Source organism: Eurypyga helias, unplaced genomic scaffold (genome assembly GCF_000690775.1).
Source record: "Eurypyga helias isolate BGI_N326 unplaced genomic scaffold, ASM69077v1 scaffold20841, whole genome shotgun sequence".
Lineage (NCBI taxonomy): Eukaryota > Metazoa > Chordata > Aves > Eurypygiformes > Eurypygidae > Eurypyga > Eurypyga helias.
Genome location: NW_010229317.1, coordinates 1,174 through 28,584, shown reverse-complemented (window position 1 = coordinate 28,584; position 27,411 = coordinate 1,174). Strand labels below are relative to the sequence as shown.

Genomic DNA, 27,411 nt, shown 5'->3' with positions numbered 1-27,411 from the left:
TGGAGAAACTACTAGCAATAGAAAATTTTGACAAATAAATATCTATCCTTCAACAAAATGTTAGAAGCCAAATAACAGTTCACAGAAAACAATTACTAGAATATTCACAGTTTAATAGCAACTTGCTTTCAATGCTGAAATTGAAATAGCAGCAAGGTGCCTGTTCCAGACAAACTACTGTATTATTCAAAATTAAATTGAGTGTAATGTCAAGTTAGCATGCAAAATACATTTTAATTTGTCATTTCAACTAAATAAAATTCCCACTATAAGTACTTATATCATTTAAAAAATGTTTGATGTAGTAATAGAGCTGCAGCAAAAGGAACTTGGTATCTTCAGGAACAACACACACCTCAGTAAAATCTTGTACTTTTGAACAGACTACAAGCTCATCTGTTTTCTAAAACTGTTGCCTAAGATGTGTGTGCATTAGTTTTAAAGAGAGTAATGTTAAATTAAAGGTTAATATGAAAAGCTGTTGAGCAGTGACAGTGTCAACTCAGTCAAGATATAATTCTCAGAGAACTTGTTTGTAAATTATAGAGACAAAAGTCAAGATTAGAAAACATCTGAAACATAGGAGCTCTTTTAAAAAGTAACTATCATTCTTTGAAGTCAGAATACACATGATGTTATGCACACTACCTTATGCTTGGTTTAATCCTAACTGCCACCCCATCCGTATTAGTAAAAATTTGACAAATAGGCAAGACCAAAAGAAGGTGTTGTTAACAAGCAGGGCTTTGACAAAGCACAGGACAGGTGAAAATTCTGATTTATTTCATGTATAAGTCAATTAAGTGCAAATCATATAAAAGACAGTGAGCTTAATAATATAGCTGGCCTTTTTACAGAAACAAACAAGCAGAAGTTAATGGAAGGAGGAGGGTGACTTACCTAGCTTGTAAAAAACTGTATTAATATATTTCTCAATATTCAAGGATGTCCAGGTCAATAACATTAGACCTGGCTGGATAGCATTATCTACATTTGCTAACCGAGGAGCCATCAGTTGTTCAATAGGTTCTTGTATTTTCAGTTTAATTCTTTTATATTCTGCCAGCATCATCTGAAATAAAGGGAAATTCAAAGCATTGATTAATATACACTGATACAAATCTCTTCACACACACATATTTATCATAACTCAAGAAAATTCCTCTGGATGTACATCTCTGAAATTCTTAAGAAATTATAATTGTACTGGTTTTGGCTGGGATGGAGTTAACTTCTTTCACAGTGACTCATATGGTGCCATGTTTTAGATTTGTGACCAAAACTGTTAATAACACACAGGAAGTTTTGGCTACTGCTGAATAGTGCCCATACAGCATGGTGTTTTTTTCTGCTTCTCACACAACCCTGCCAGTGAGTAGGCTGGGGACACACAGGAGGTTGGGAGGGAACACAACCAGGACAGCTGACCCCATGTGACCAAAGGGATATTCCATAGGACTGGCATCATGCTTAAAAAAAACCAAAACAAAACAAACAAACAAAAAAAAAACCCTGGAGTATAAATTTAAAAACAAATAAATAAAGATAGAAGGAAGGGGGATGTTCAGAGCTATGGCATTTGTCTTCCCAAGTAACCATGATACAACTTTGCTTTCCTGGAGATGGCTGAACAGCAGCATGCTGATGGGAAGTAGTAAATTAATTCCCTATTTTGCTTTGCTTCTGCGTGCAGTTTTTGCTTTCCCTGTCAAACTTTTTATCTCAACCCACATCATCTCTTTTAACCTTCGTATTATCTGGAGCATCACACTGGGAGGAGTAAGCAAGCACCTGTGTGACACTTAGGTGCCTACTGGGGTTAAACCACAATATAAAAAAAGGTTTGCAAATTTCAGTCTCTAAATGGGTATTCCAGGAGACAAAAAGCCCAAGGAATAAAACACATGTAAGTGAGCTTTTCAGCAGTTTTATTAGACCAGCCTTACCAGAACTTTAATATGGTATTTGGTTTCTAATGCAACTTTAACATGCTGATCTTGTTTCATGTGTTATGCAAAAAACAATCCTTGCAATAACTTTATGAATTAACATGACATTTTTTTCTCATCCTAGAATCAAGGAGCCCTTTGAAGCTATAGTTTCTGGACACCTATCTTTGAATCTTCGTCTTGAGTCACAGAGAACCTTATCTGTTCATAGGTAGGTAAAATGATCCAAAGAATTTAAAAGATGACAGGAAGGGGAGTTTTAGCTTCTCTTTTTTAAACTATTACACAGACATCTGTATAAAACACTGGTGCAAGAACTATGCTGCTACTTGCTGGATGCTTTCTACTTTTTAAAGGCATACCACCTGTCCCTCCTTCCCAGCTATCCTCTCAAAATAAAGCGTGTCCAATGTTGACGCCATTATTGGATGAAACATAAACTTCTTAACATTTAGAAAGCAGGCAACAGAGCAGGGCAACTTATAAGCCTCCATTCCTTCCCTTCCTCCTTTCTTTCCTAAGCTCTGAAGAGCTTCCCTAAACCCATGCATCTTTGAAGTGACTTCACAGAAAACACAAAGCCAAAGAATCTTTTTAAAGGTGTCTCAAGACAATCATAAAGATATAAAATAGATTTGCCAATTTTCTTAATGCATAGTAGTTGATCTTCATTTTTTCTCTTCCATATGTACAAATCTAGACATCTTAACGTACACTACACATATATAAAATAACTAAAATAAACCTACATGCAAATTGTTGACAACCTTCTTATACCAGTCTCTCTTCTCTTGAATAATGCTTGCAAATGGTGGGATTTCAAGGCACATGTGAGCCATGCAGTCTGTTTCTCTGATTAAAGTTAGTATTTGAGGGTCAAAATTCACAAATAATTCCCCTGTTTCTGGAGCCTTTACCAAGAGTGATGCTTGAAGTCCTCTTTTAGTTAATTCAATCTGCAGAAAACAAAGTCATCATTCCTCATCAGACATGCCAGTACAACAAAATACTTTGTCTTGCACATAAATATCATGTTGGCAGATATTAAAATTAGGTACTGCTGATTCAATAAAGACTGATATGGTATGAATCAACAATTAAACTTTATTAACACACTGTATGTACCTAAATGCTTACCAATCACATTAACTGTTCTTTATCCAATATATATTTTTCTGATGGCTCTTGGTTATCATAAACTGCATTCCACAGTCTAACATCAAAAGCAGAACCATAGATTTTCTTGCTTCACTATTATTAAATCTGAACTCTCATTCCCTTAAAATTTATTGCACATTCTTCAGTAAGGCTGCACACAACCTCCTTTATGAACTAAATTATTCTTGGATAAATTCTTCAGATATTTTTGAATAAACTCATCCTCATTTCTCCTTTTGTTTCTTTTCCACTAACAGATATAACACGTTCCAATCTTAATGGAACCCTCAATTATATCCAAACTCTGAGTAAATTTTTCAAAATACTAAAATAAATGTTTATTATTGATTTTTTTTCATTCTTAAAAGGGAAGCCTAATCGCATTATTGGTTTAACTGTCTTATTTGAATATTAGAATGCCATTTCTTCTCCATATGATTAGAAGGGAAAGAATTCATAAGACCACCACACATGGAAAATTTGGCTGATACCAGGAAGAAGTCATGCCTTAGGCAGGGAAATATTGCCAATATGAAAAACTTCGCTGCTATTCCTATTTTCCAGTTGTCCTTTTACTGACATAATGTTATTGTTCTTTATTCACTTTTCAAATTTCATGTATCACATTACATTGAGATGGAGCTTGTTTTTAAGCCATAGTTTCATAACCTATTGATTTCTCTCTGTGTATTTTTTCTTTTTTTATGAAACACACACTGAAAATTTGCACCTGCTTTCAATGTCCAAAATATATTTGACTATACTGCTTGCTTCAGCTGTATCATGTATTATCATGACATTTTACAGAGCATTTTTCATTAAATCAGATAATCAAGTTTTGTCACTTATGTTTTCATGCACTGACCACTAGCGTCGAAGTGTCTCAGCACAGCTGTCTTAAATAGCAACTGAAATTTTTTTTCTGCAGAGTTCACTAGCAAATCTTACTGCACTCTTCTTTTGATGTCAGACTTATTATTTCCACTATCAATCTCTTCCTCTCTCACTTATGGGTTTTTTTCATGCAGTTTTAACTACTAAGGTAACAGAATTAAGGGCTACATTGAAGGCACAAATCTTATCCTACCACAGTGTAAATTCCCCCTTCCCACTATTTTATTATTTTAATATATCCAAGTTGAACATCATTAACCATAGCAACAACAACCAAAAAAAAAAAAAAATCTATAATCTTTAAATCTTATGCTAGTAAAAAATAGTGGCTAAATAAGGTGATAACCATCCAATAAGAAACCAGCAAAAGAGGGGAAAAATGTTCAAATATATCAGAAAGTGCCACTAAGCTTAACTATTGCCCCTCTATAGAAGAATCAAAAGTAGTAGGAGCTACAGTCCTATTTCTGTTGCATTTGTATTCCCCACAGGACGCTTGCCCCCTCGCCTCGTTTTAGTTTTGTTCAGGAGTAGAGCAGGAGCTCCACCTTGTGTTCTATGACACTCGTGTCAACATCCACCTACACTTGCTGCCTCGAGAGACTACTGAATAGTCACATTTTTCTGCCATATCTAGTAGAGGAGTGCGTTGATGTTAAAGTGAATATAGATTTCATGTATTTTCAAGGCATGTGTGCTCTTTTCAAAAACTTGAAATTGTGTTCAAAACCACTTCTTCTTATTACCACCTAATGAGTATAAGGTTCAGCAAGTTTATATGGCTGCCAAGTGCGATTATGACTCTGCCTCAGGAGAAAGCAGACGCTTTCTTTTAGCACAGATCAGAATCAGATCGCGGATCACTAGGACCTCACAAAGAAAGGAACCAGTTAAGGGAGATGCCTTGGATATTACACTCATTTTGTAAAAGATGAAAGGAAAATGTATTTGACTGCTCTGTCAAGTGATGGTACATGTCAGAAAATCTGATCAAACAAGCCAGATATAGCCCCACAAGAAGCATACATGCTCCTTAGTCTTCATAGCTAACCCAGGGAATATACCTTAAAAGTGCCCAGGCAAGAACATAGTATCATCAGCCAGTACAATTCAGTGAAAGCTATCATCAGCAGACTTGGAATGAGTACTGTCACCAAAATTGAGTCCAACATAGAAACACTAAACAAATGCCAAAGGTTTCCTGAAGCATCAATTCCTCTTCCATAAAACATGAGGACACACATACCATACCATCTCTCTGTGAAGAGCATATGAAATCAAAGATGGGCTTTTCAAGTTTCCAGGCTCAGATCTTGAGTTAAAGACATTGCTAAGTACAACAGTGGCAATTTTCATTACTGCCTGGGAGAAGGACCAATTATACAGCGGTCAATAGTGCCGAACTCAGACCTGACGTACCTGAAACATAATCTATAATTAAGTTATAGTTGAGGTAATACTCTACAGGTTCCTAGACTCCCAGCTGGCAGTTAACACCAGATTAAGCATCAGTAGCATACATCCAGCACCACAGAACACTAAGGCTGGAAAAGACCTGTAAGATCATCTAGTCCAACCATCAAACCAACACTACCATACCCACTAGACCATGATCCTCAATCACCAGAGCCAAGAAAATCTGAATATAGCATATTATACAACCTCTATTATAGTCACTTCTGTTTTAGTATATCAAATTGACACAAACACTCCCTCTTACAGTATCAGACAATCAAATCTGATGATCCTTTAAACCTCCATGTCAAATGCAAGTGTGAAGGGGGAAAGAAAACTCAGGAAATCTTTGTACATTCAGACCGAGTAAAAGACAGCAGGAACCTCAGGTCTCAGATCTGGTATAAGACTACTTTGAGTAGACTGATGTTTATCAGCACCAGAGATTTTCACATTGTACAAAAGTTGGGGCTGAGCTCCAAGAACAAGAGGTAGATGCATGGCTAATTGGGCTACCACCTTCAAAACAGTCATCTGGAGATTCTGATCCTTCTTTCTGAGATTTGAGAGACTGTGACCAATTTTTTTACCACATGCTCATTGACAAGGCAATAGAGAAACTGGAGGTGGAAAATATGCCAACAGGATAGTAGAAACTTGAAGAGATTCCAAGGCTATTAAGTAGTTCCTGCAGAAGCCATTTGATAATATGAAGGCAGTCAGAGGTTCTACACACAAAACCCAAGAGATCAAAATCAGTCAAGTGAGATTTGGAACTTAAGGTAAACCATGTTTTCTGAAAAATATTCAGACTACAGAGTGTTCTGTCTTACCAAATGGTTGATAGGAAATGAAATGGATCTGGCTGGGTCTGGCTGGGATGGAGTTAATTTTCTTCACAGCAGCTTGTATGATGCTGTGTTTCAGATTTGTAATAAAAACAATGCTGATAGCACACTAATGTTTTAACTATTCTTGGCAAAACATCAAGGCCTTCTCTGTTTCTCGCTCTGCCCCTTGAAGTGAATAGACAGGGGGGATGCACAAGAGGTTGGGAGGGGACAAAACCAGGCAGATGTACCGAAATAACCGAAGAGATATTCCATTCTATATAATGTCATGCTCAGCAATAACAAGGGAGAGGGAGGGATTGAGGGTGTTAGCCATCTTTTACACTGGAACTGGCTAGACGCTGGCCTGCCTGTGGAGACCAATGGGAGGTAGTGAGTAATTGCCTTTGCAACACGTTTTCTTTCTCTCTTCCTCCACTTCTCCTTCACTTAATAAACAACTTCTCTCAACCTACAAGCTTTCCTTCTTTTTACTTTTCCTTTCCTCTTCCCTGTCTCACTGAGGGGGGAGGGGGGAGCGGGGAATGACAGAATGATTGTGTGGTGCATAGCTGCCTACCATGGTTAACCCACAACAGGCTCAAAACAAACTTGTGGACTGAGTATGCTATTAATTCTACAGGATGCTCTCTCTGTTGAGACTGGATGATTTTTACATGTATGTTAACTCAGAGCATACCCATAATCAGGATTATCACTCAAAAACCAAATCCATATTGTCCAGACCAGAGGAAACCTTTGTGTCTGCTTTTACCTTAAGCTAACCAGGTGAAAAACCTCCTCACCCCACACATGACCTTCTAGCACCAGAGTCAGTAGGATACAGCAGAGACAGAGGGGCCACTAAGGTTACCACTGAATCTTGCATAATACATTTCCAAAACAAGTATTTTTCACTATAATTTCTTAGTTATAATAACTGTCTTTCAATTGCTCCTAAATTCAGCCACAGGCAGTACAGGCACTGTTTATTAATAGAAACACTTTATAAGAAAGTACTTTTTCTTATTCCATCCCTCACTGAAGAGGCATCCTAAATCTACAGCTAAGCATACTTGACTACTGCTATTAACCAGAGATTCCTTCACACTGCTGTAACCAAATATTTCATTGAGGCCTGAAACAACAGGAATCCAATCTGGACCATAAAGCTAGATGTTATTAGTCTACCAACACCCAAAAAACCACAACATTTTTTTTTAAAGAAATATCCAAATCAAAAACAGCTGGTTTACCTGCTGAAGCCATCCTCTGTGGTAGATCACCTCAAACTCCATAAGAACTTTTGCTACTTTGTTGTAGTTGCGGATTATGCGCTTGCCATCTGGTGTTTGCAGAACAGCCGGATGCTGCTGGAAAGACTCCATGGGCTCCTGGATCCTATGGAATAGGTGGCGTGCCCACAAGATCTTGCCAGCTATTGGCGGCAGATTACGAGCCAGTGGAGGGTCCTGCTTCTGCCTAGTGTAGATCTTACAGACTGTTTCTATGTCATGACCATAATTTTGAAGTATTTGCTGATACTTTTCATCAATGCCAAGATTCGGGATTTGTAATCTGCTTAGAAAAATAATGATCATTAACAAAATTCATTTGATACTTCTCAAATTTTTCTGATGCATTGCTAGAAAATAGTCCTTCCAGATTCCCTTGCGTTCTTTAGAAAATAACTACTTCAGCAACAGTTTTCCCTAAAGCTTGAGCAAATGCTGTCACAACCTGATTCCAAGCAACCAAAATTGAGACCAGATGATAAAAGTTTCCAAGTAAGCCTACACATTTTCTGTTTTGTCACTGTTTTCAAATACTAAGCTAAAATTATCTACAGCAAACTGTGACCAATCCACCATTAGCAGTCTACTCCATTAAACAGAATATTGTAAGAAAACTGATGCAATAAAGACTGAGGCTGCTTTGCAACAATGTGAATTTATGAAGGCAAATTTCACTGTTTCCTAATACAAGCATTTTACTCTTTCCTAACTGCACTGTGGTAGCAAAATCGTGTCATTGTTCAAGGACAAAACTATGTCAAATATGGTAACAGCACTAAAGTATTCCTGTACTTATGCTAATTTTGGAATTCAAAGTTCAAAGTGCACTCACATTTTGCATTTTCCAATACAAAAATTACTGGGTTTATTCATCTACAGTACTGAGAAGACATCCTTTAACAGAGCTGAACAGTTGAGTGAGAAGAGGTTGGGTTGTTTTTCATTTTTATTTAAGGAAACGCCTCCTGCTCTGCCCAGCCCCTCCACACCTCCCTCCCAACTTCCCACCATACTCAAAATGTTATTTCTATCGCCTGGCAGAATTCTAGCAATGTAGATATGACATAGTACCTTTCAAATTTCTTCAGCATACTCAGTGCTCTTTCAGTATGCAAAATATTTTCCAAGGTGATATCCATGAAAATCCTTAATTGATCCTGAAGGAGAGCAAATAATTCTGCAGCAGAGAACTACATAAGGGACACACCTCGAATATGCCAGGCAATATTTGACAGGATTTATCATGCACTATATTAGGACATAATTTGCTTATGTGAAACTAACCTCAGTAAGTATAATTTTTTCTTTTCTTCCTTCCCTCAAGATTGAAACAAAATACAACTAACTTTCAAGGCATTTTCTTTCCAGGTTCCCTCTGTAGCTTGCAACCAACAACAGCTTTTGCACTCTCAATTGTTCCACCACACTGAGAGCCCTCAAAGAATGCTTGCTTATGTCTTTGGCAACCAAAGCACAACAAGCCTTTATTTTAATTTTTTTTCTTCTACAGGTACCAATTCCTTCCACCAACTTGTGATTTCAGAACTATGGGAAAGTTACTTATCTATGTTATGCTCCCATTCACCCAATGAAATCATGTATTTTTGTGTTATTCTTGCTAGCATAACTTCCAAATAATTTAGAATAATAAAAAAATCCTTTCTTTGGAAGCCCACAAGGACCATTCTGGCCTATTCTATGAAATTGGTCTGAAATTTACATAATTAATGCAACATTTAAAGTGGAGATACATTAGAATAATTTTTCAGTTTTAGAACACAAACTTTGAGATTTGCATAATTTGTTTGGTGGTAACTCAGATAGAGGTAGTTTCATTTTTATGAGGACTCATCAGTAGATTAAATTCTTATTTGAATCATAAAACCTACATGAAGATCATTTATCTCTTTGCAAAATTCTTCATAGTCTTGGTCAAAATCAGTCTTGCGTTGATCCAAGAAATTGTAATACCTTTTCTTCATGATGTCAACAATGCCCTAAACAGTTTCACAGAAAATTAAAATTATCACCAAAAAAATTGTCTTATCAAAAGGCTTACCCACCAAAATATTTAGCACAATTGGCTGTGCACATTCACATATTACCTCTGCCTTTAGTTACCAGTAATTGCTAAGCAATATAAGAAAACCACTTAAATGACATATTTGCAGGAAACAAGTTGGTACCATGGCCATATGAATTTCATTTATATTATTTACTTCTGACAGAAGATTCAGACGCTTGCTTTTCATCAGAAATTTGTTACCCATTAAGTATTCTCTCATGCAGAGGCTCATTATTTCTATTTAAAAGTTAACAAATTTCAACAAAGAAAAATATTTTCACATTAGTATTTTCCATGTCTTTAAATTAACTGATTCCATAGAAAACCAGACTATTCAAAAGTCACAGTAAGATGCAGCATGTCGCCAGTCCAGGACTTATTATTCCTGGCTTCCCTTACGTAGCTGTTGTCCACTCAAACGTAAGAACATCTTAATCAGCATCTCCCTTGAGCTGTACACACACTTAAAGGATTTCTAATGATGAACAATATCCTAGCAGTTTACCGTAGTACAGCTGTGAAGCTCTACAAATTTTCAGCACAGCAGACTTCCACCATTTTTTTTCTAAGTCAACTGAACTTCATTTTTATTGTTTTGCTGTCAATAGAAATTCCATCTTTTCCTCTAAAAACAAGCAAATCCTAGATAACAGCTAAGTGGTAAAGCCCAAAAAAATGCAACATAATAAATTCCTATTGTAAACATTTTTCAAGTCATACAAACACATAACTACAGCTATAGTCTATGTCAAATACGTCAGCACCTCAATTTTCTATTAAAAAAGTACAGTCACTTTCTGCCCTTAATGCATACTACCAACAACACTCCCTGTAGTATTTTCTACATAAGCATGTACAAATTCCCTTCACTACACCACCTCCCAAATGCAATTCACTTCACAGTAACTAGGTCCCACACAAAGCTCTTAATTTAGGATTTGAGTGCTGCAATGGATAATGTGCTATATCTGTAGAGAGTTTGCAGACTGCGTCACAGCCTGGGCTAAAGCTCATAGGTGGCTTTTCAAATACAAATGCCCCAAATAAATGAGATGTCTGTGCTCCAGCCCACCAAAATACTACCTTCATAGTATGACCTGAAAATTCTCAGCAACCACAGTTGCTGAGAAGCCTGCTGGCATAGTTTTACAGAGCAGCTGTCAGTGAAGGAAGCAAAAATTTAGAGCAGCTCACACTGCCCATGCGGAATAGACTTGGACCAAGCTATACTTCAGAAGTGCCCAGGTTTCTTCTCAGGAGACTATAGAAGAGAACAAAGGAGAAAACTGGCTACTGTGAAGGATGCAGTCAAGGAATCAAAACCCTGGACTGCAACAGGGAGTGAATCAAACCAGGATAGACCATGGAATGAATGCTCACATTTTACCCCACAGTTATTTAACTAAAGCAAAGTGATTTACTCATGGCCACAATGAAAAGGACAAAGTAAAGCAAATTGGAATGCCACATTTGCCTGTACTGCCACTGTATCACGTGATCGCTAAAAGCAGTCTACAAACTCCACACATTGACTACTTCTGATTTATTTTAATACTTACAAGTGCCGTAACTATGATACTGCACTAAGATAGAGATACAATATAACTCAGGCTCTGTAAAATCAGGGAAGACTACTTGCTAGAAAAGGAAGTTAAGCTCAAAAGTAGGAAGGAAAAGAACATGATTTAGTTTATTTATATTCTTAGAAGATGTCCTTGTTTTTCAAGTCTCATTCCTACTAAATAAAAACACCAGGAAGGAAACCTGAATGGTAATACTAACAAGCAAAGGGATTCTATTTTTACAAAAGAAAAAGTCTAAACTTGAAGAGCTTTCAGAGCAAAACAGCTAAGTCATTTCTCTTCCTCCCTCACCCTAAAGATAGCCATCAGTGAATTAACTCTTTCTTCCCTCATAAAACACAAAGCTGGTGATTGTACTCCAGATCTAGAGTCTAGATTTTAAGTAAACCTAAAAATCTGGTTTGCTGGAATTAAGCTTGGTATGTCCTTAATGAAACCAAGTAAATCTGAGAGTCCAAGTTTTGGTGGAATTTTTGTGGGGTTTTTTTCCTTTTGTTTTGTTTTTTGGGTTTTTATTATTACTTATTTCAAGAAATCAAAGTTATATTTGTTTGTATTTATGCAGCAGAGAAATGGAACTGGGGCTTGTTTCACTCCAAGCTGCAAGGACAATCTAACAGCAGCATCAACCACCATGGCAAGTGAGCCAACCTCAGTAGCAGGCACTGATCAAGTAGCCCTAGAATAATGGCCAAGAGATGAAGACAGTCTGCAGTTTTGGTCACAATACACTTTCATAGGCAGCAAAACATTTGTAAAGACAGAAATGTTACACTTCTCACTTTTTCTCCCAATCATAGCACAAAACTACGGCTTCAATTACTCCTGTTACAAAGTTCCCCCCATTGAATTGCTTTTTCAATTACCTTTGATTTTAACAGACCCATCTTCACACATCCACCTGCCCCTTTTCATCTTGTCTCACCCAGCAATCACATATTTACATCACTAATATCCAGTAAGTTTAGCAGAACTCACAGAGTTAATTTTTCTTGATAAACACTTTTCTAATATTCAGAATTATTTATTGTTTAAAGTTCAAGTCAGACTGATAGGATATCCAAAATTTACTGTGTACCTCATATTTTGTGATCATCCCTTCCAATCCCTCTATGTTAGACTCCTGTAGTACTGAGTAGGTTTTCATAGTATTGAAAACATGTATTATCTTTACCAGACGCCGATGAAAGGTTTCAAATTTTCCAAAGATATACATCTCACTAAAATCAAACTGTCTTTCACCAGGATTTTGTTCCAATTTCTCTTTTATCTTATGAAAGCAAGTTTGATACTCCTAAAAACAAAGAAGAATGTAAAAGAAGAATATCAAGCAAATTATAAAAGGCAGTGTCATCAGCTAGAACAAGATTTATGCAAAATTTAATATATAATCCTAACTAGATAGCAAGTAGAAGTTCAATAAATAAACAATCAAGACCACTATATAGACAATAAAAGAATTTGTCTTTGAAAACTAACCCAGCAATTACAGGATCACACATGGGTCAGGGCATTCTCAAGCACAAATACAGGCTGGGTGGAGAATGGATCCCGGACTGCAGCAAAAGAAGAGTGACCAGCAGGTCCCTTACAACCTAAACCATTCTATGATTTCATCAAATGAATGAACTGCACACATATGTACTTGTAGATTCCACCTTTAGCTAGAGTGACATTCTGTTTATCCCTCCATTTCATAGCAGGGATTCATGAGTTTACTGAATACCCAAGATAACAACCCAGATTTCAGTTTTCAGAGATTGAAAATAATTATCGTGTGTTGAGCAGTTTTACTGAGTAATAATGTTTCAAATTTTCCCAAATCACTTTCCAGGATAAAAAAATCCTTCTGAATTTAAAATGCTGCTCCACAGCAGCTTCCAGTTTTCATTCTGCTTTCTTAAATGGGCACAGGGTTTACTCCAAACAAGCTAAAATTAAATTCTTCACTAAGTCAGACACAGTCAACAGATTTGCTTGAAATTACTTCTTTCAAGAGTAGTTCTCTTTAAAATACAATGTTCCTTTTTATCACGTATATGTATGAATTACACCACTTGGAGATGTTTATATAAAGAGCCCAGAGTTTCCTAAGTTGTTAGTGACTCAAATTTTAAGTTATAATCTATTGAATTTCTGAAAGCTTTTGGAACTAATAAGACTCAAATAAAAACCTAATCCTTCAACATATTTTAATGCAGCAACCAAATAATTTGTTACATCTTTATAGAAATACACAAATTTACAACTTGTTGCAGATGGTAAGATGTCTTATAAATCCACACTAATCTGTGCTAGAACTATGCAAGATTTGTTTCTTCCAAAGGTGTATGGATAAAGTTCTTGTCTTCCAAGCACATACTATTAAGGAAACAAAAAGTATTAACATAGGAAACTTAATATGAACCTTCTGATCTACAGGGCAGTATCAAAGAGACAGAGCTAGGCTCTTCACAATAACACATGGACAGAGGCTAAGAGGCAATGGGTATACACTGAAACAGAAGATGTTCTAACTGGATGAAAGGACAAAATCCTTCACCTTAAGAACACTCAAGCAGTTATGAAGCTGCTCAGAAAGGCTGCATAAAGAACTGGGCAACCAAGTTCGAACTCATAGCAGTTCCTGCTTTGGCTTTGAACAAACTGGGCAACCAAGTTTGATCTCATAGCTGTCCCTGCTTCGTCTCTGAACAGAAGGTTGAACTAGATACCTGCTGAGGACTCTTCCAAGCTAAATTATCCTATGATCCTATGTTCTAAACGGAAAAAAGGAGGAAAAAAAAAAAAAAAAAAGAGGTCATGGAAGTGTATGTAAAAAAAAAATAAAGGCTCACTTCCCAACAAGCATAAGCAACCTGAGCAGCTGAATCCTTCTCAGTTCATTAAATTGCCCTTTCTAAAGATGTAGCTTGTCCACACATCTTTGGAATATATCCAGCTCAGTAAGTTCCTCTTTTTTCATTTCTATTGCACATCCCTCCTCGTCACATGAGGAAAAACTTACTAGAGAAACTCAGACATGAAAATCCACATAATTCTCATATAAGAAGAATGGCTAAGTTAGGCTAAGCATTGAAATCCTGTTTCCAGAAGATCAACAGACACTGGACTAAATTACATGTTAGCTCTAAGATAAAAGACTGAAGTTGCAAAGGGTATTTTTCTGTTACTACATTTTTCTTCATTATAACCTTGCTTCCTCGTACAAAGGTTTCCTAATCATGCCCTCATAAACCTCATCTTATATTCTGTTTTCCTTCCCACCTACCTGTTTAAGCCTAATGGCTGCTTGTAGCTTTTCCATAACTTTTTCCTGAGGTTGATTCCAGATGGTGGCTGTATTGTTGTTTGTAATGTAAGATTTACATGCTGTGATCATCTGATTTGTCACCTAAAAGCAGGTTTGATCTTGTGAAAAGAACATGTCAAGACAAAGCAGATCTTACCCTTCTTTCAGTCTCACCCCATACCTCTAACGCAACCAGCTTTAGCCCGCAAAATTGTAGTATCAAATACCAGCCACAAAGACAGAATGTTCTCCTTGCAATATCCAGCCTCCATACCATTACACCACCAAAATGTTGTTGATAGATTATACTCATCCTAAACACCTTGTACCAACCTTGAAATGACATTGAGGCCTACAAAGTCATAAGACACTGGCAATTCTGAAAGCAAAGGTAAAATCAAGCGCCTATGAGAGTATGATCATTAAAGAATAGATTGTCCTTGCAACTCCATTTCCTTCTTTATGGAAATATAAAAAGGTTTAATGGCTATATGAATTTAACATAATTGGTTCTACAAAAAGTTCCTTGATCTATTCATATCAAGGTTGAGATCAGTCCTGATCTTCAAGAAGTCTGAAAAAACTCTTACAACTCCAAATTAGACAGTGAAATAAATTCTAACTTTGAAGTAGTTTTACCACTACTTCCAATTCTTTATACATTCAAACAGCAGAATTAAATTGACCTCCTTAATTACTTGGTCCCTTTGTGTTTTGTGTCTCTCAAGCAACAACACACAAAAAAATCTGTGAAAATCTCCTTTCACGCTGTAGCACCAACCTTCACAAACAGTGAGGATATCTTTTCAGATGTGTTGTAATACCGAGAAATACTCTGAATCATTTTAATTGTATTTATGAGTCCTGGAATAGCATCCACCATAGACACCTAGAAAGAAACACACAGTCTGAACTCTGCTCAGTACTTCTGTTGCCATACATTAGCTTGACACCTAATTAGAGAATGCAGGAGCCTTACAGACATTGTTTTTGAAAAATTTCTGCCTCTGTTTCCCTGGGCCTCTCCTGTGGAGTTGCCTGCCCTACTTCACCCTCCAAGCTCTGCAATTGTGGGGAAAAGATTTCACCAGAATCTTGTCTAGAGGAATTCTGGTTTGGAAGTAAAATTTTATAGAGACAAAGGCCATTTATTTTCACAAAAAGTATGTTTGTACACTCCTCTGCTAAACCTGATGCAAGCTTGCATATAAAAAAAGCCCATAAATAGCAAAACGCAGCCCCGCAGCTGAGGCTGAGGGGAACGGTGTGAGAAACAGCCCCGCCAGCCATGACCACAGCCCCACATCCCCCATCCCCTCACACCACTCACTAAGAGGGAGGATGTAGAGGAGTCAGGCGTGAAGAGGTGAAGGTGAGACTGGGAAAAAGAGGGATGGTGGGGAGGTGTGGTTTTAGTTTTGGTCCTTGTTTCTCACTACCCCCATCTTTTTTCACTTTCAATAAAGTTACTTTTCCCCAAGTCGAATATGTTTTGCCCATGATGATAACAGGTAAGTGATCTCCATGTCTTTCAAATATCCATGAGCTTTTTCACCCTATATTCACATACACACCCCACAGATTCTGTTGGGGAGGAGGAGAGCACTTTCAGTAAGTCTTGTGTACAAGACAAATGCCTTCTGCTAAATACTTTGAAGAGAAGCATCATTCAAAAGAACAGCTCCCCTGCCTTCAGCCCTGAATGGGCCAAAGATTTTTCAGACAGCTCCTCCTCACATCTGATTTTCCAAAGCAACGACAGTTTTACTCTCCTGACAAACTGGTTCTCAACATTTTACAGGTAAGTATCAGTAAGAGAAAGGCTCACATTCCATGCCTCAATGGCTTCTACCCCAATTGCTACACCCTCTCAAAACTGAACATCTCTTCTGAGGCCAGCACCACATCCTCCTCAGCAAAAGTCAATACGGGGAGCACAAAGATCAAGTTCAACAGACCCTGCACAGTGCCAATAGCAAGCATGTTCACTTTAACTCTGTTTTGTAAGGGTATCATACTAACCTTACATCAGAGAGACTCAAATTTCAGATTGGGAAACACTGAAAGAACACACTGTTATAATACCATCCAGTAAATGGAAACAAACAGAGCCATACCATGGTTGTCCACAGAACTGACTGGAAGCAATTTCACTTTGGAAAAAGTCTGGAGAGAGGGAGAGGTAGCTAGGATGGTCAAAAAGTTTTGAGTCTTCATCACTCCTTGTCATATTTTTCTAACTAGCAGTCAGTTACCAGTTTTAATAAAAGGAACTATTTGCCACCTACTTTAGCAGATAACATGAGAATCCTTCTTTCTATACCATTCTTTAGGGTGGCTCGTTTCGTTTACTACTTGTTATGCCTGCACGATCCTGTTACTGTGGTATGAGAAGCTGACTTATATTTACACCTTAATGTTTTCATAATCATATATATGTTTTTCTAAACCAAACAGCTGAAAATTGCCTTATAAATGTTAGGCTAAGCATGACCGGGCCACTAATACAAATACAAAAACCACTGAGTTTACTGTCACACACACCCCTCCTTTTTTTTTTTTTTTTTAATTGCAAAGATTACACTTCCTCCCATAGCACAGAATACAGTTTCATCATCAGACCAAAAGCTTCATAGGTACCATGGCAAGAAAACAACGAGTACTTTATTTTGGAGCCAGAAATTACCACTAGGCCACTTTTAGCACACTTTTAGCATAACTCAAAATCTCAAATTGGAGATACATACCCAAAACGGTATCTATGTGATTTTCAAACTGATCCTACAAAATACATTCATTTTAGTTGCCTCAAGAGATTTATGTTAAGAATTTAAAAGTTCTGCTTACAGGATCACTATTGTATAATGGGTCACAACATTTTTCCAGAGAATATAGATACTTCACATTATCTTTAGCTTCATTTGCTGCATCGGTGATGCGAATATCCAATGCTCGCCATTTCTAAGAATAGAAAGTTGAAAAAAAAGAAAGCCACGCATTTCAGAAATCTGTTGTGAGATTACCCTGTTTTTTCATTAACCTTTAAACAAGTTTACATTTGTTTACTCAAAATGAGGAACAGGTTTTGCTTCAATAACTAGACCGAACATATAGTTTGTTTAGACCACTCGGCTCAACAAGTTGTGTCAGTAGAAGTGTCAAGTTAAGCTGCTGTAAAATACATAGACATCATCTGTTAACTGTTTTTGCTTAATGGACTGATGAATATATAACCATGTATTTGTTTCACATGTCTCATTTTGATGAGCCAAACTTTTTGGTTTATTCACTTATTTTGCTGTTTGTAATGGGTCTTTAACTTTGTTATGTCAATGTGAGAAGTTATGACCCCACAAGCAGTTTTGACAGACACTGTAACAACATGAGAAAGAGGTTTAAAAAAATGGGGAGTTTCTGTTTTCTTTTCATTAAATACACAGTTCATTAATTCAATTTTCTGATTTAATAATCAACTTTTCAAATATTTATAAATATTTATTTCTGTTGATCTATGTGGATGCAGTACATTATCAGCATTTAGATAACGTGGATTCCCAATCTTTTCCAATAAATTAAACTAGATTTAAACTTCATCTACTCAAGGTGAGAAATAGGGAAGGACAAAGAAAACGAAAGCCAAAGATGCCTCAATATTTTCCCCAGCTGCAATGTTATATACATCACCAAAACTGAGTAGTTTATGCAGAGCATTTCTCGTCTTTACATCTGTCGTAATTCAAAATAGAAACCTTTAGCAGTTTGGATTTAGCTGCAGTAAGTACTCCAAGTACTGCCTTCACATCTGGGCTCTTCAACTGGTCCGTAAGATAGTTGAATTTCGTCAGTCTCTTCTTCCAGTAATCAAGCTCTGCTCGTGGTCCAAGGTCATCAGCTTCCTTCCTCAACTGGTCATTTTCTGCAAGAACCTTTTGTCATACAGTAGTATTAGTGAAATATGCTAATATTTTTTATCTGCATGGATAGCATGGATTAATTCACAATTCAACCCCAAGTATTAACCTCCCATGATATATTACCTAACTCAGCCACCACCTCACATAAGAGACCTCAATTTTGCTTGACCTTTTTCATTCTGAGATAAAGAGGGAGTAGTATCTCAAGAGCACTGTTACAGACAATTACATTTTCTGGAAATAACCTGCAAAGCACGTTTCAAAGTACAATTCTGACCACTGAGAATAGTGTTCACTTAATTATTGTGTTCCTTTTGCTTTCATTAAACCCACTAGGAATAATTGTTTTCTATTTTAAAAATAGGTGATTATCAAAAACAGAGGACTAAGCTTCCAAAGATATGTGTATGCTCTATTTACTAGTAGATGGAAAAAGCTCTCAGTAATATTCTCATTGAGAAGTAAAAGCACACAAAACATAACAGTACTTTAAAACACAGGGATTGGCCACATCTAAGTTTATAGAAAGTAACAGGCAGATGTTGTCGTATTTCACATTTTTTCAGTGTATCACCTGTTCAATTTGTTTGGTCCACCCTTTCATGCAGACTTCTATTCTTTCAAGGGCATCTATGCTATTAGCAACCATCAGGTAATCTGAAGGTCCTCGCAGAGTTTTCAGATCATATGTTTCATATTTCTTCAGATTGATCTAAAACACAAGTTAAAAACCCCTGAAATGCTGAAATGTTCATGACAAATAATCCAGGAACTTTAAAAAGTAACTGGTTGCCCCACTTGGGGTATCTCACTTCATATTCCCACTTCAGTTTAAATTGCATTGGTTTGAGCCAGAACCCAACTCCAGAATCTGTAACATTCACCAGGCTGGGAGCTGTGCTCTCATGCTCTTCCCTTCACAAAGGCTGAGTAGAAATTAACAGTTAAAGGAACTGTGTGTTATACATTAATCACTCGGTTTAAGAGTGACCACAGACACTGAAAAGTCAAGAGGTTAATAGCTCTAAAGAACTGCTGCCAGAACAAACAAGAACAGAAGCACCTGCAGAATTGTTAAAGCCATCAAAGTATAACAAGTTACTGATGATAACAAACTTTTAAAAGTGTTATTTTTTTCTCCAGTTTAACAAAAGCAGGTTTTACAAGTATTCTATAATAGCAGTTAGTTCAAAAGCTCCAGAGCAAGAGACATTCTACTAGCTAAATTTCTATTTGCAACGTGAGCATACTACCTTTTCCAACAGACTCTGCTGAGTTCCTGACAGCACACTAACAAATGCTTCAAGGGAAAAAAGGAAGTCCTGCTTGATACTGGAAAATTGTTGAGGTTCAACCCGGCCACAGTCCATAGTCTGCAAGGCTGGAATGAAGATTTCTGATATCAACTGCTCGACACTTTTTAGTAAGCCATCTCGACCTACATTCATCATATTAAAACTTACTTCCTGCAAAAGAAAACAAATATAAGTTAAAATAGAAAACAAAATTTTTTCATCATTATATTTATTCCAATCCTATTGCCTTAAGTATCTCAAGAATTACCAGTGCACACAGATGCTCTTGAAGCAACAGCAGCACAATTACTGCTAGCAGGGGCTAATATATTTGCACAACGTCACAGTTTGTCATACAAAACTGAGGAAACAAAGATGTGAAAACACTTCCAAAATATAATGAGAGTGTAAGACACTTGTTCTTACAAAGCTCAGTTTACATGGGTGAGTAAAATGATTCCAGCCTGTCACTTCTAAAGCTATCAGAATTATATTTATATATATAGGCAGATATCAATGCACTTAAAAGGCTTAGATGCCTAAAGAATTATGAGCTACAGTTAACTCTGTCTTCCAGTTGCCCAAAGATTTTGGTCCAAGAAGAATAACTATGCAGTTCGAAAGAGAGCAATTCACAGAACAATTGCTTTTTAGATATTCTGAAAAAGACATTGTAGAATTCTAAAGTAAGTTACATGAATCTGTCAGCCATTTTTTGCTTTATCAGAAGGTACGACAAGAATTTTTTCAGCAACACAATTTAACACCAAACAACTTGTATTTAAGTGTCACACATTAGGTGTGTCTGATGACACACCATTTCTACTTTTCAACTTGTCTTTCCTAGTTTTAAGGTATTATCTACTGCAAGGGCTATTTCATTACTTGTGAAGAAGTCTGCTTTACACATTTTTTCAGTTGCAATTACCATCTTACAAGCATTACTAATAATTAAAAAAACTTCAAATATTAAATAGTATATAACTGACTACAATCTACAGCAGATCTTTCAAACTAAAAACAATATTTTTTTTTTTTTAAAGAGGTTAGGCATAATACTTTAAAGGATATACCTGTAGAAATCAAACAATAATCTGGTGATGACAGCCAGCTCACTCAACCTTTGCTCTAGCATTTCTTGCCTATCTGGGCAAAATACAGTTTTAAAGGTTTTCCTAGAAGGGATGGGGGAAGTTAAAATTGCTGGTTTAGGATCTGTACTTGAAGTTCCCATTTCAAGGCGTATAGAAAATTTTCCACAACACTAAAATATTTTAGTCCATTCGTTCTTATTTAACAATGTGATTAGTTTGTCTACAACTGTAGGATTTCCTACAGTTTTTACAGATCTTACTCTGTGCTCCCCTCTATTGGAGGACTAGATCCAGCTTTCTTTTCTTCAGAGAGTCACAGATTTAAGGAGTCTTTCACCAGGAAAAACTTGTTTATATATAATTTGCTTATGTCCTCTCAAAAATAAAATCTTTTTTGATTGATTTTTAATGGATTTGCTAACATGTATTTAAATTCAACAGCTTATTATTTAGGTATTGATTAATGACTAATGTCACTTGGGATTTTTTTTTTTTCCCCCCTTAGCACATTTCTTTATAGCAATTATACACTTCAAGTTGCTGCAGCTAGGTAATGTTGTGTTTTTTTCATTCCCCTCTTTTTTTGTCCTGTGTTTCATTTAGGCAAAACAAGTCATTTTGCCTATTCCTCCATGTCAAAGGCTGTCAAATTTCATGTTGAGAGCAAATACCCCTAGATGAAAGTGAATTTTAAACAAGATTATGTGCAGTGATCAACAGTGACTGACTCTTACCTGATATATATTCTCAGTTGTGATGGGTTTAAAAAGACTAGATCTAATGAAGAAAATGCATACACCAGTTAAAGCAACTTCTTTTCCCTCTGTCACAAATACTTTAGGATTCTTCTTTGTCAAATGAGAGTTCATTCGTGTTCCTGGAAGGCCAAAGTGCCCTATAGATTCAAATTAAAAAAAAAAAAAAAACCCACACATTTAAGAAACACTGTTTATTTATTCAAAGTAAAGTTTTCTAAACAAACATTTCAGTCACCATTTGTGTATCTCTGAGTTCCAGTCCCCTGGCGCTGCCCCATAAGACTATCCCCAGACTGTATGCAGCATCCAGAGTCCTCACGGCACAGTAAGAACTACTTCCTCCAGTTTTGCTATTCTCACATCAAAAGTCTTTCATTTCTATTCATTTATTTGGTTTGTGTTTCTTCTAAGGAAAGGTTCAGGATTCTCTTACTTGGCCCTCTATCATGCAGTAGCAGATAACGCTCTATTGCTTAAAAAAAAAAAGTGTGCTTCTGAAAACAAGCAGAGAAATGCCAGAGCAGATTCTTAAAAGTAAAATCAACAACAATAATTAAAAAAAAAAAAAAACCAACAAAAAAAACCAATAAGGAAGCTACAAGGGACTTCCTTGTCCTTTCTCCTTCCCCCAACATGAAGATGCTGCTCCCATGTTTAGGCTGTTGGTAACACTCGTAAAGAGTCACCAAGAATTAGCAGTGTCTTTGGGGGAACAGTAATTCTTTTAAGTTGTGATTTTTGGCCACATTACTTCTGTTTTCTAGTGTTACCTCAGAGTAAAGTCACATGCATACACATCTCAGTGAGAAACTGCAGGAATAACAATATGAAAAAGTGAGCTGTTGATACCAGCAGTTAAAGGATAATGTCCAAAAAACTCCAAAAAGTGACAAGTCTCTTGCCCTTTTTTTTTTTTTTTAGGCACATGACCACCTGCCAGAGAGACCCCTATTTTGGATTGAGTGGCCACCCATAAGTTTCCTCCACACTCTTTGGTTCACATCACCTTCTCCCTCACCTTCCTCACCCCAGCTCCTGCAGAAGCCTCTTTTGTTTACCTCAGAATTACACCAATGGTTCTGTCACCAGCAAAACAGTCTTGACCTAGAGTCAAGTAGCTGGAGGAGGTAATATACTGCAGTCTCTTTAGAAAAGATGTACTGTTACTGAAAAGGATGCTCGAAGTTTGGCTGCATATTAGAACTGTCATTCAAAACATTGCAAAAATTCTGCAAGTGAGGGTGGGCATAAAACCAGACTTTGAAATGACCCCTTAGGGCTCTGGAGTACATCTTTCTGAACTCAGAGATATAGTCTCCTGCTCTGCAGGGACACCAAATATCTTGCAGGCACTCTGCATGAGGTCATCTTCAACCCCTAACACAAGTGTTTGCTGATCCACATCAGGGTCAGAAAATCAGCTTGCATTTGAGGTGGTGTACAGTAGAGTCCTCTTGTCAACAAGATGCACAAAATACAGCAAAAATACACTTCACTTTACTGATTAGTAGCCATCACTATAACTGCAACTTCTGCTTTACTGGCCTGTGAACCACGGCCCCAGAACAATCACCACAGAAAACTCTTTCACGAACTTTGCTCCACCTAAAAAACCAAAATGTACAGCACAAGCTGCACACTGAGTTGGTATCACAAGTAAGTGTACACTTACAACTGTGGGAAAAGGCAGTCTTCAACCCACTCACTTCATCCCAAACTCACCTGTGTCTTCTCCTTTGCAACCAGCTCATTTCTCTTTTCCTTTTTTTTTCTTTCCCCCCTCACTGTGCATGGTCTTTTTGGAACTTGTCTTTATTCACCCAATGCACACGTTGTTGTGAATTTGTTTGGTTTGGAGGTTATTCAGTTGGTTGGTCAGTTTTTGGGTTGTTTTTTTTTTTTCTTCTCCTCTCCAGCTTTCCATGTTGCCTACATCTAGCATCACATCCCGAAGACCAAAGGCCACCACAGTCATGCTGTAGGATCATCTGATCAATTGGGGATGGGTGAGGGGGACTCTGATTAGATTCCCAGGCTTTGTCCCTTGCCTCACACTCTCTCCAATAAACTTCCACCCCTTCAACTCAGGCATGTTCAAACTTGCTCAGCAGATTTCTAAATTCTTGGCTGAGTTTGTACTTTAATTTAATTTTCTTTCTCTGTGCATTTAAATTTTAATTATTAGAGTTGCTTATATGGTATTAAACAGTCTTTTCATATGTTTTAGGTATACACATATGTGCTGGGTTCAGTAAGGAAAGAGTTAACCCTCTTTACCGTGGCTGCTAGGAAGCTGTTCCTGGATGCAGGGAGCAGCACTGATAAGTTCTTAGCTGGCACTGGGGAATGCCTGCACCAGATTCAAGGTCTTTTCTCCACTTCTGATCCTGCAGCTGCGTTCCCAGCTCTCACTGTCTTGCTACAGGCAGTGCTGGGACACACAGTTCAGGCAGCTGACCCAAACTGACCAAGGGAGTATTTCATTCCATAGTACGTCATGCTGGGGGCAGAGGCGAGGAGGGGGGCCGGGAGCCATTACTCTCCCTTACCCTGTCTCATTTGCGCCCGTACACTTGGTAACCCTCACCCTGACTCACTCATTAGCTGCTTTGCTAACTCCTGTGCTGGCCGGTTTGTGAGGGAGTTGGTGGGTCTGTTTAGCTTTCCCGGGCTGCTATCGCTGAGAGGGTTCGTTTGGAATCTGCTGCGGCAGCGCTCGGGCTCCAGACCTCTGGCTGTGGAGGAAATGTGGGGGGCTTCTAGGGCAGACTAGTGGCATGATTGGAGGGGAGGGGGCAGAGCACCTGACACTACTCACCTTGTATGAAGGTCATCTTTTAACTACAGAAAACCATTTCCCAGGCAAGAGCTGCTGGGCTCACAAGGAAGTATCTTGCTGCTGCGTACTAGCAACATGCAGAAGTGTACTAATCAGCTTCAGTAATTTCACCAATCCTCGTTTCATGAGCAAGGATCGATGTCCCAGCATGACCAAACTTGACCTGTCTTATGCCCCATTTTATAAAAACTTCACTGCTTTTTTCTTGTACGCTTGCTCAGCACACCTGTAACATGTTGCCAGAGAACATAAGTTGCTTTACCTGTATCCGTTGTCTCCACATCTTGATAGTAGAACATCAGATGGCGCAGACCTCCAGGTGCCAGGAATTTGTCAATGCGCTCCATCTGTTTGAGAACACGTCAAGATCATTATGCATAGCGTACCCACTATGAAAAGTTTAACTTGCTCAGATTTTTAACATAAAGGGTTGGCAAATACTCATCACCTTATCATTGTTCAATAATAAAGTTATACCAGGCCCAGTTACTACCTGCCAAAAAAATTATTGATCTGCCTTGTCCTTTAGCAGCACACAACTACTTAATAGAATCATTTAAATTTTCCCATCCTGAACACAACTGAATATAGCCAGGCCGTGTTTCAGTTTACTGAAACCACTTACTCTGCGTGTTGTGTATTATCTCTCAAACAGAGGGCACAGGGCATTTCTTCATTTAGTGAAGTGCAGCAACACCTCACTGAAGTCCCTCACCAATGTCATGCTCACTGCCATTCAGCTAACTAGCTGAAAGCAGAAAATACACAGCTGCATTTATTCTATATCATAGCCACAGAGGAAGCCTTTATTTATTTATACTTTTAAGCACCAGGAAAAATCCACACTTCTCCATCAAGCATCCTTGAACCATGTATTGCTAGTGCAGTCCAGGAATCTCACGTATAGGCCACACAGGTCTAGGAAGAAAGTCAATTGCTCTATGCTAGTATGCCGATTTGTGTTTCAGCACTTGAAAGTCTGGCCTAAACCATTATTTTTCTAGAGCTACGAGTCATTGTTTCATATAGTCCCTAACTACATAGCAATTTTCCAGTGGAAAAAGCTCCTACATCTGTAAGTTCTTCAGAAACATTTGCTGGTACCATTTGTGCTTCCTAGTGCAGAAAAAAGGCTAAGAGATCACCAGCAGCAGGAAGAAAGCCACATTTATCCCTCTTCCATTAATAAGGGATTGCAGTTACACCAAGATCACATAAACTGCTATTCCAGAAAATCTTGGCTGAGCCCTCCAAGATGAGGTCAAAGCATCTATTACACTTTTCTCTTTCCAAGTATAACAGCTGCCAATATATTCTTCATCTGACAATTATTCTCAGGCAATATAGTTTGCCAGAAAACCTATTTAAAGAAAGGATGCACAAAGGCTGAAACAAGTTCTGCTTTTTAACTTGTGTGACAGTGTTCTCCAAAGCTTATTTTCCTGTATTACATGGAATCACAGAAATTCTGGAAGAGACCTCTGGGAGAACTCGAGGCCAGTCTCCCGTACCATGAACAGCAGCTCAGGTGAGCTTTGCCTAGGCTGAGTCTCAAAAACCTCATGGACAGAAATTACACAACTCACTCGAGTAAGCTATTCCCATGCTGCATTACACCCCTGGGAAAGAAGGGTCTCTTAATATCCAGTTTGTAAGTAGTGGCTATTGCCTTTGTCATATCATCTGCACCCACTGAGAAGAGTTCAGCTCTGTCATCTTTGTAACCACTCTTCTAGCAGCTGCAGGCTATCTGACTGCCCCTAAGTCCCTTGTTCTGCCTCTTCTCATATTTTACATGCCCTGTGTCCCTCACTACCTTGGTAGTCTTCCACTGGACTTACTTCAGTTTCTCAACAATATTAACACTAAAATGGGAATGTATGAATTGAAAATATACAAATGATGGGGGAACACAAGAGGAAACAAAATACAACCATGTTTACTTCAGTGTCAAGGAGTAATACAAGATCTACTTGCCATCTACCCAGGTTTAAAAAAAAATAACGATTTCTTTTCAAACCACAATATGCACCTCCATTGCATATGATACTTACCATCAACTTTGATATACCATTTCCCCAAAATACATATTTCTAACTGCTTACTCCTTGTATTAACCCTCATGTAGTCAGTCAGATCACTTAGCCATTCTACCTTGTCAAGTAGTTTCCACCTGATTTACTTTCCTGAACTAGATAACAATGTAGTGTCACAAATGCTGGTGGCAGCCTAATGGAAACAGTATCATGCAGCATGCTGGGGACAGGACTCGAATCTATATGTACGCTATATTAAAGGTTTGAGAGACTTCATGCTATAGATCCAATATGAAATATAGTCACAGGTTTTACTGTACTATCTATAACCATTGGAAAGCAGAAATTCCAATCAATTTCAAAAATCGATATTGTTACAATATGTCCTGAAACTAAGGACACTTTTGTTCAGCTTAATTACAAAATGCTGAGAAACATTTTCTCGATAAGACTTGAGTAACCTCAGACACGAATGACAACTAGCTCACTGAGTATTTGACAGTAATATCAGTTCTAAAGCACCCTATGAGCTTCAGTATCAAAGTCATCAGATTACCTGGTTACCATCAAGTATAGCATCTTCTACTTCTGCTTTGTCCAGATTCACACAAGAGGCAACAGTATCCAGTAAGTAATCATGCCTGCCATCCAGCCGAGCACGTTTAGCCTCCTTCTCTTCCTCCAGCTTTTGCTTTTATAAAACACAAAGTGAACAATAAATAATTCACAATCTATTTGGAAGACAAAAATGAAGAAAATTCTAAAATTCCTTTTAAATTAAAGGCAATTACATTTTACCATACCTGTGATTTATGTTTTTAAAACACTCAAATACAATTTTTAGAAGCGACCCTTGTTATGATTTTACAGATGATTTCCTGAGTTCTATTTTCAGATTTAGCACAAAATTTCTATCATCAGTCTATTGTACAATATTTTTTTTAAAGTCTCCGT

The 27,411-nt window shown here is 37.6% G+C and overlaps 1 protein-coding gene across 1 annotated transcript in view; it reads right to left on the bottom strand.

Annotated features, from left to right (window-relative positions):
- LOC104516143 (dynein heavy chain 5, axonemal-like) overlaps positions 1–27,148 on the bottom strand; it is a gene marked incomplete at both ends in the record, with an annotated part of 53,162 nt that extends 26,014 nt beyond the window's left edge. The window contains 15 exon segments of the mRNA XM_010160371.1: positions 901–1,072; positions 2,699–2,905; positions 7,543–7,864; positions 8,653–8,738; positions 9,471–9,578; positions 12,308–12,523; positions 14,501–14,623; positions 15,303–15,410; positions 17,369–17,482; positions 18,271–18,447; positions 19,010–19,147; positions 19,689–19,901; positions 21,559–21,719; positions 24,684–24,768; positions 27,014–27,148. Of these exon segments, the coding sequence (XP_010158673.1) occupies positions 901–1,072; positions 2,699–2,905; positions 7,543–7,864; positions 8,653–8,738; positions 9,471–9,578; positions 12,308–12,523; positions 14,501–14,623; positions 15,303–15,410; positions 17,369–17,482; positions 18,271–18,447; positions 19,010–19,147; positions 19,689–19,901; positions 21,559–21,719; positions 24,684–24,768; positions 27,014–27,148 (2,365 nt within the window).
- Positions 27,149–27,411: the final 263 nt, after the last annotated feature.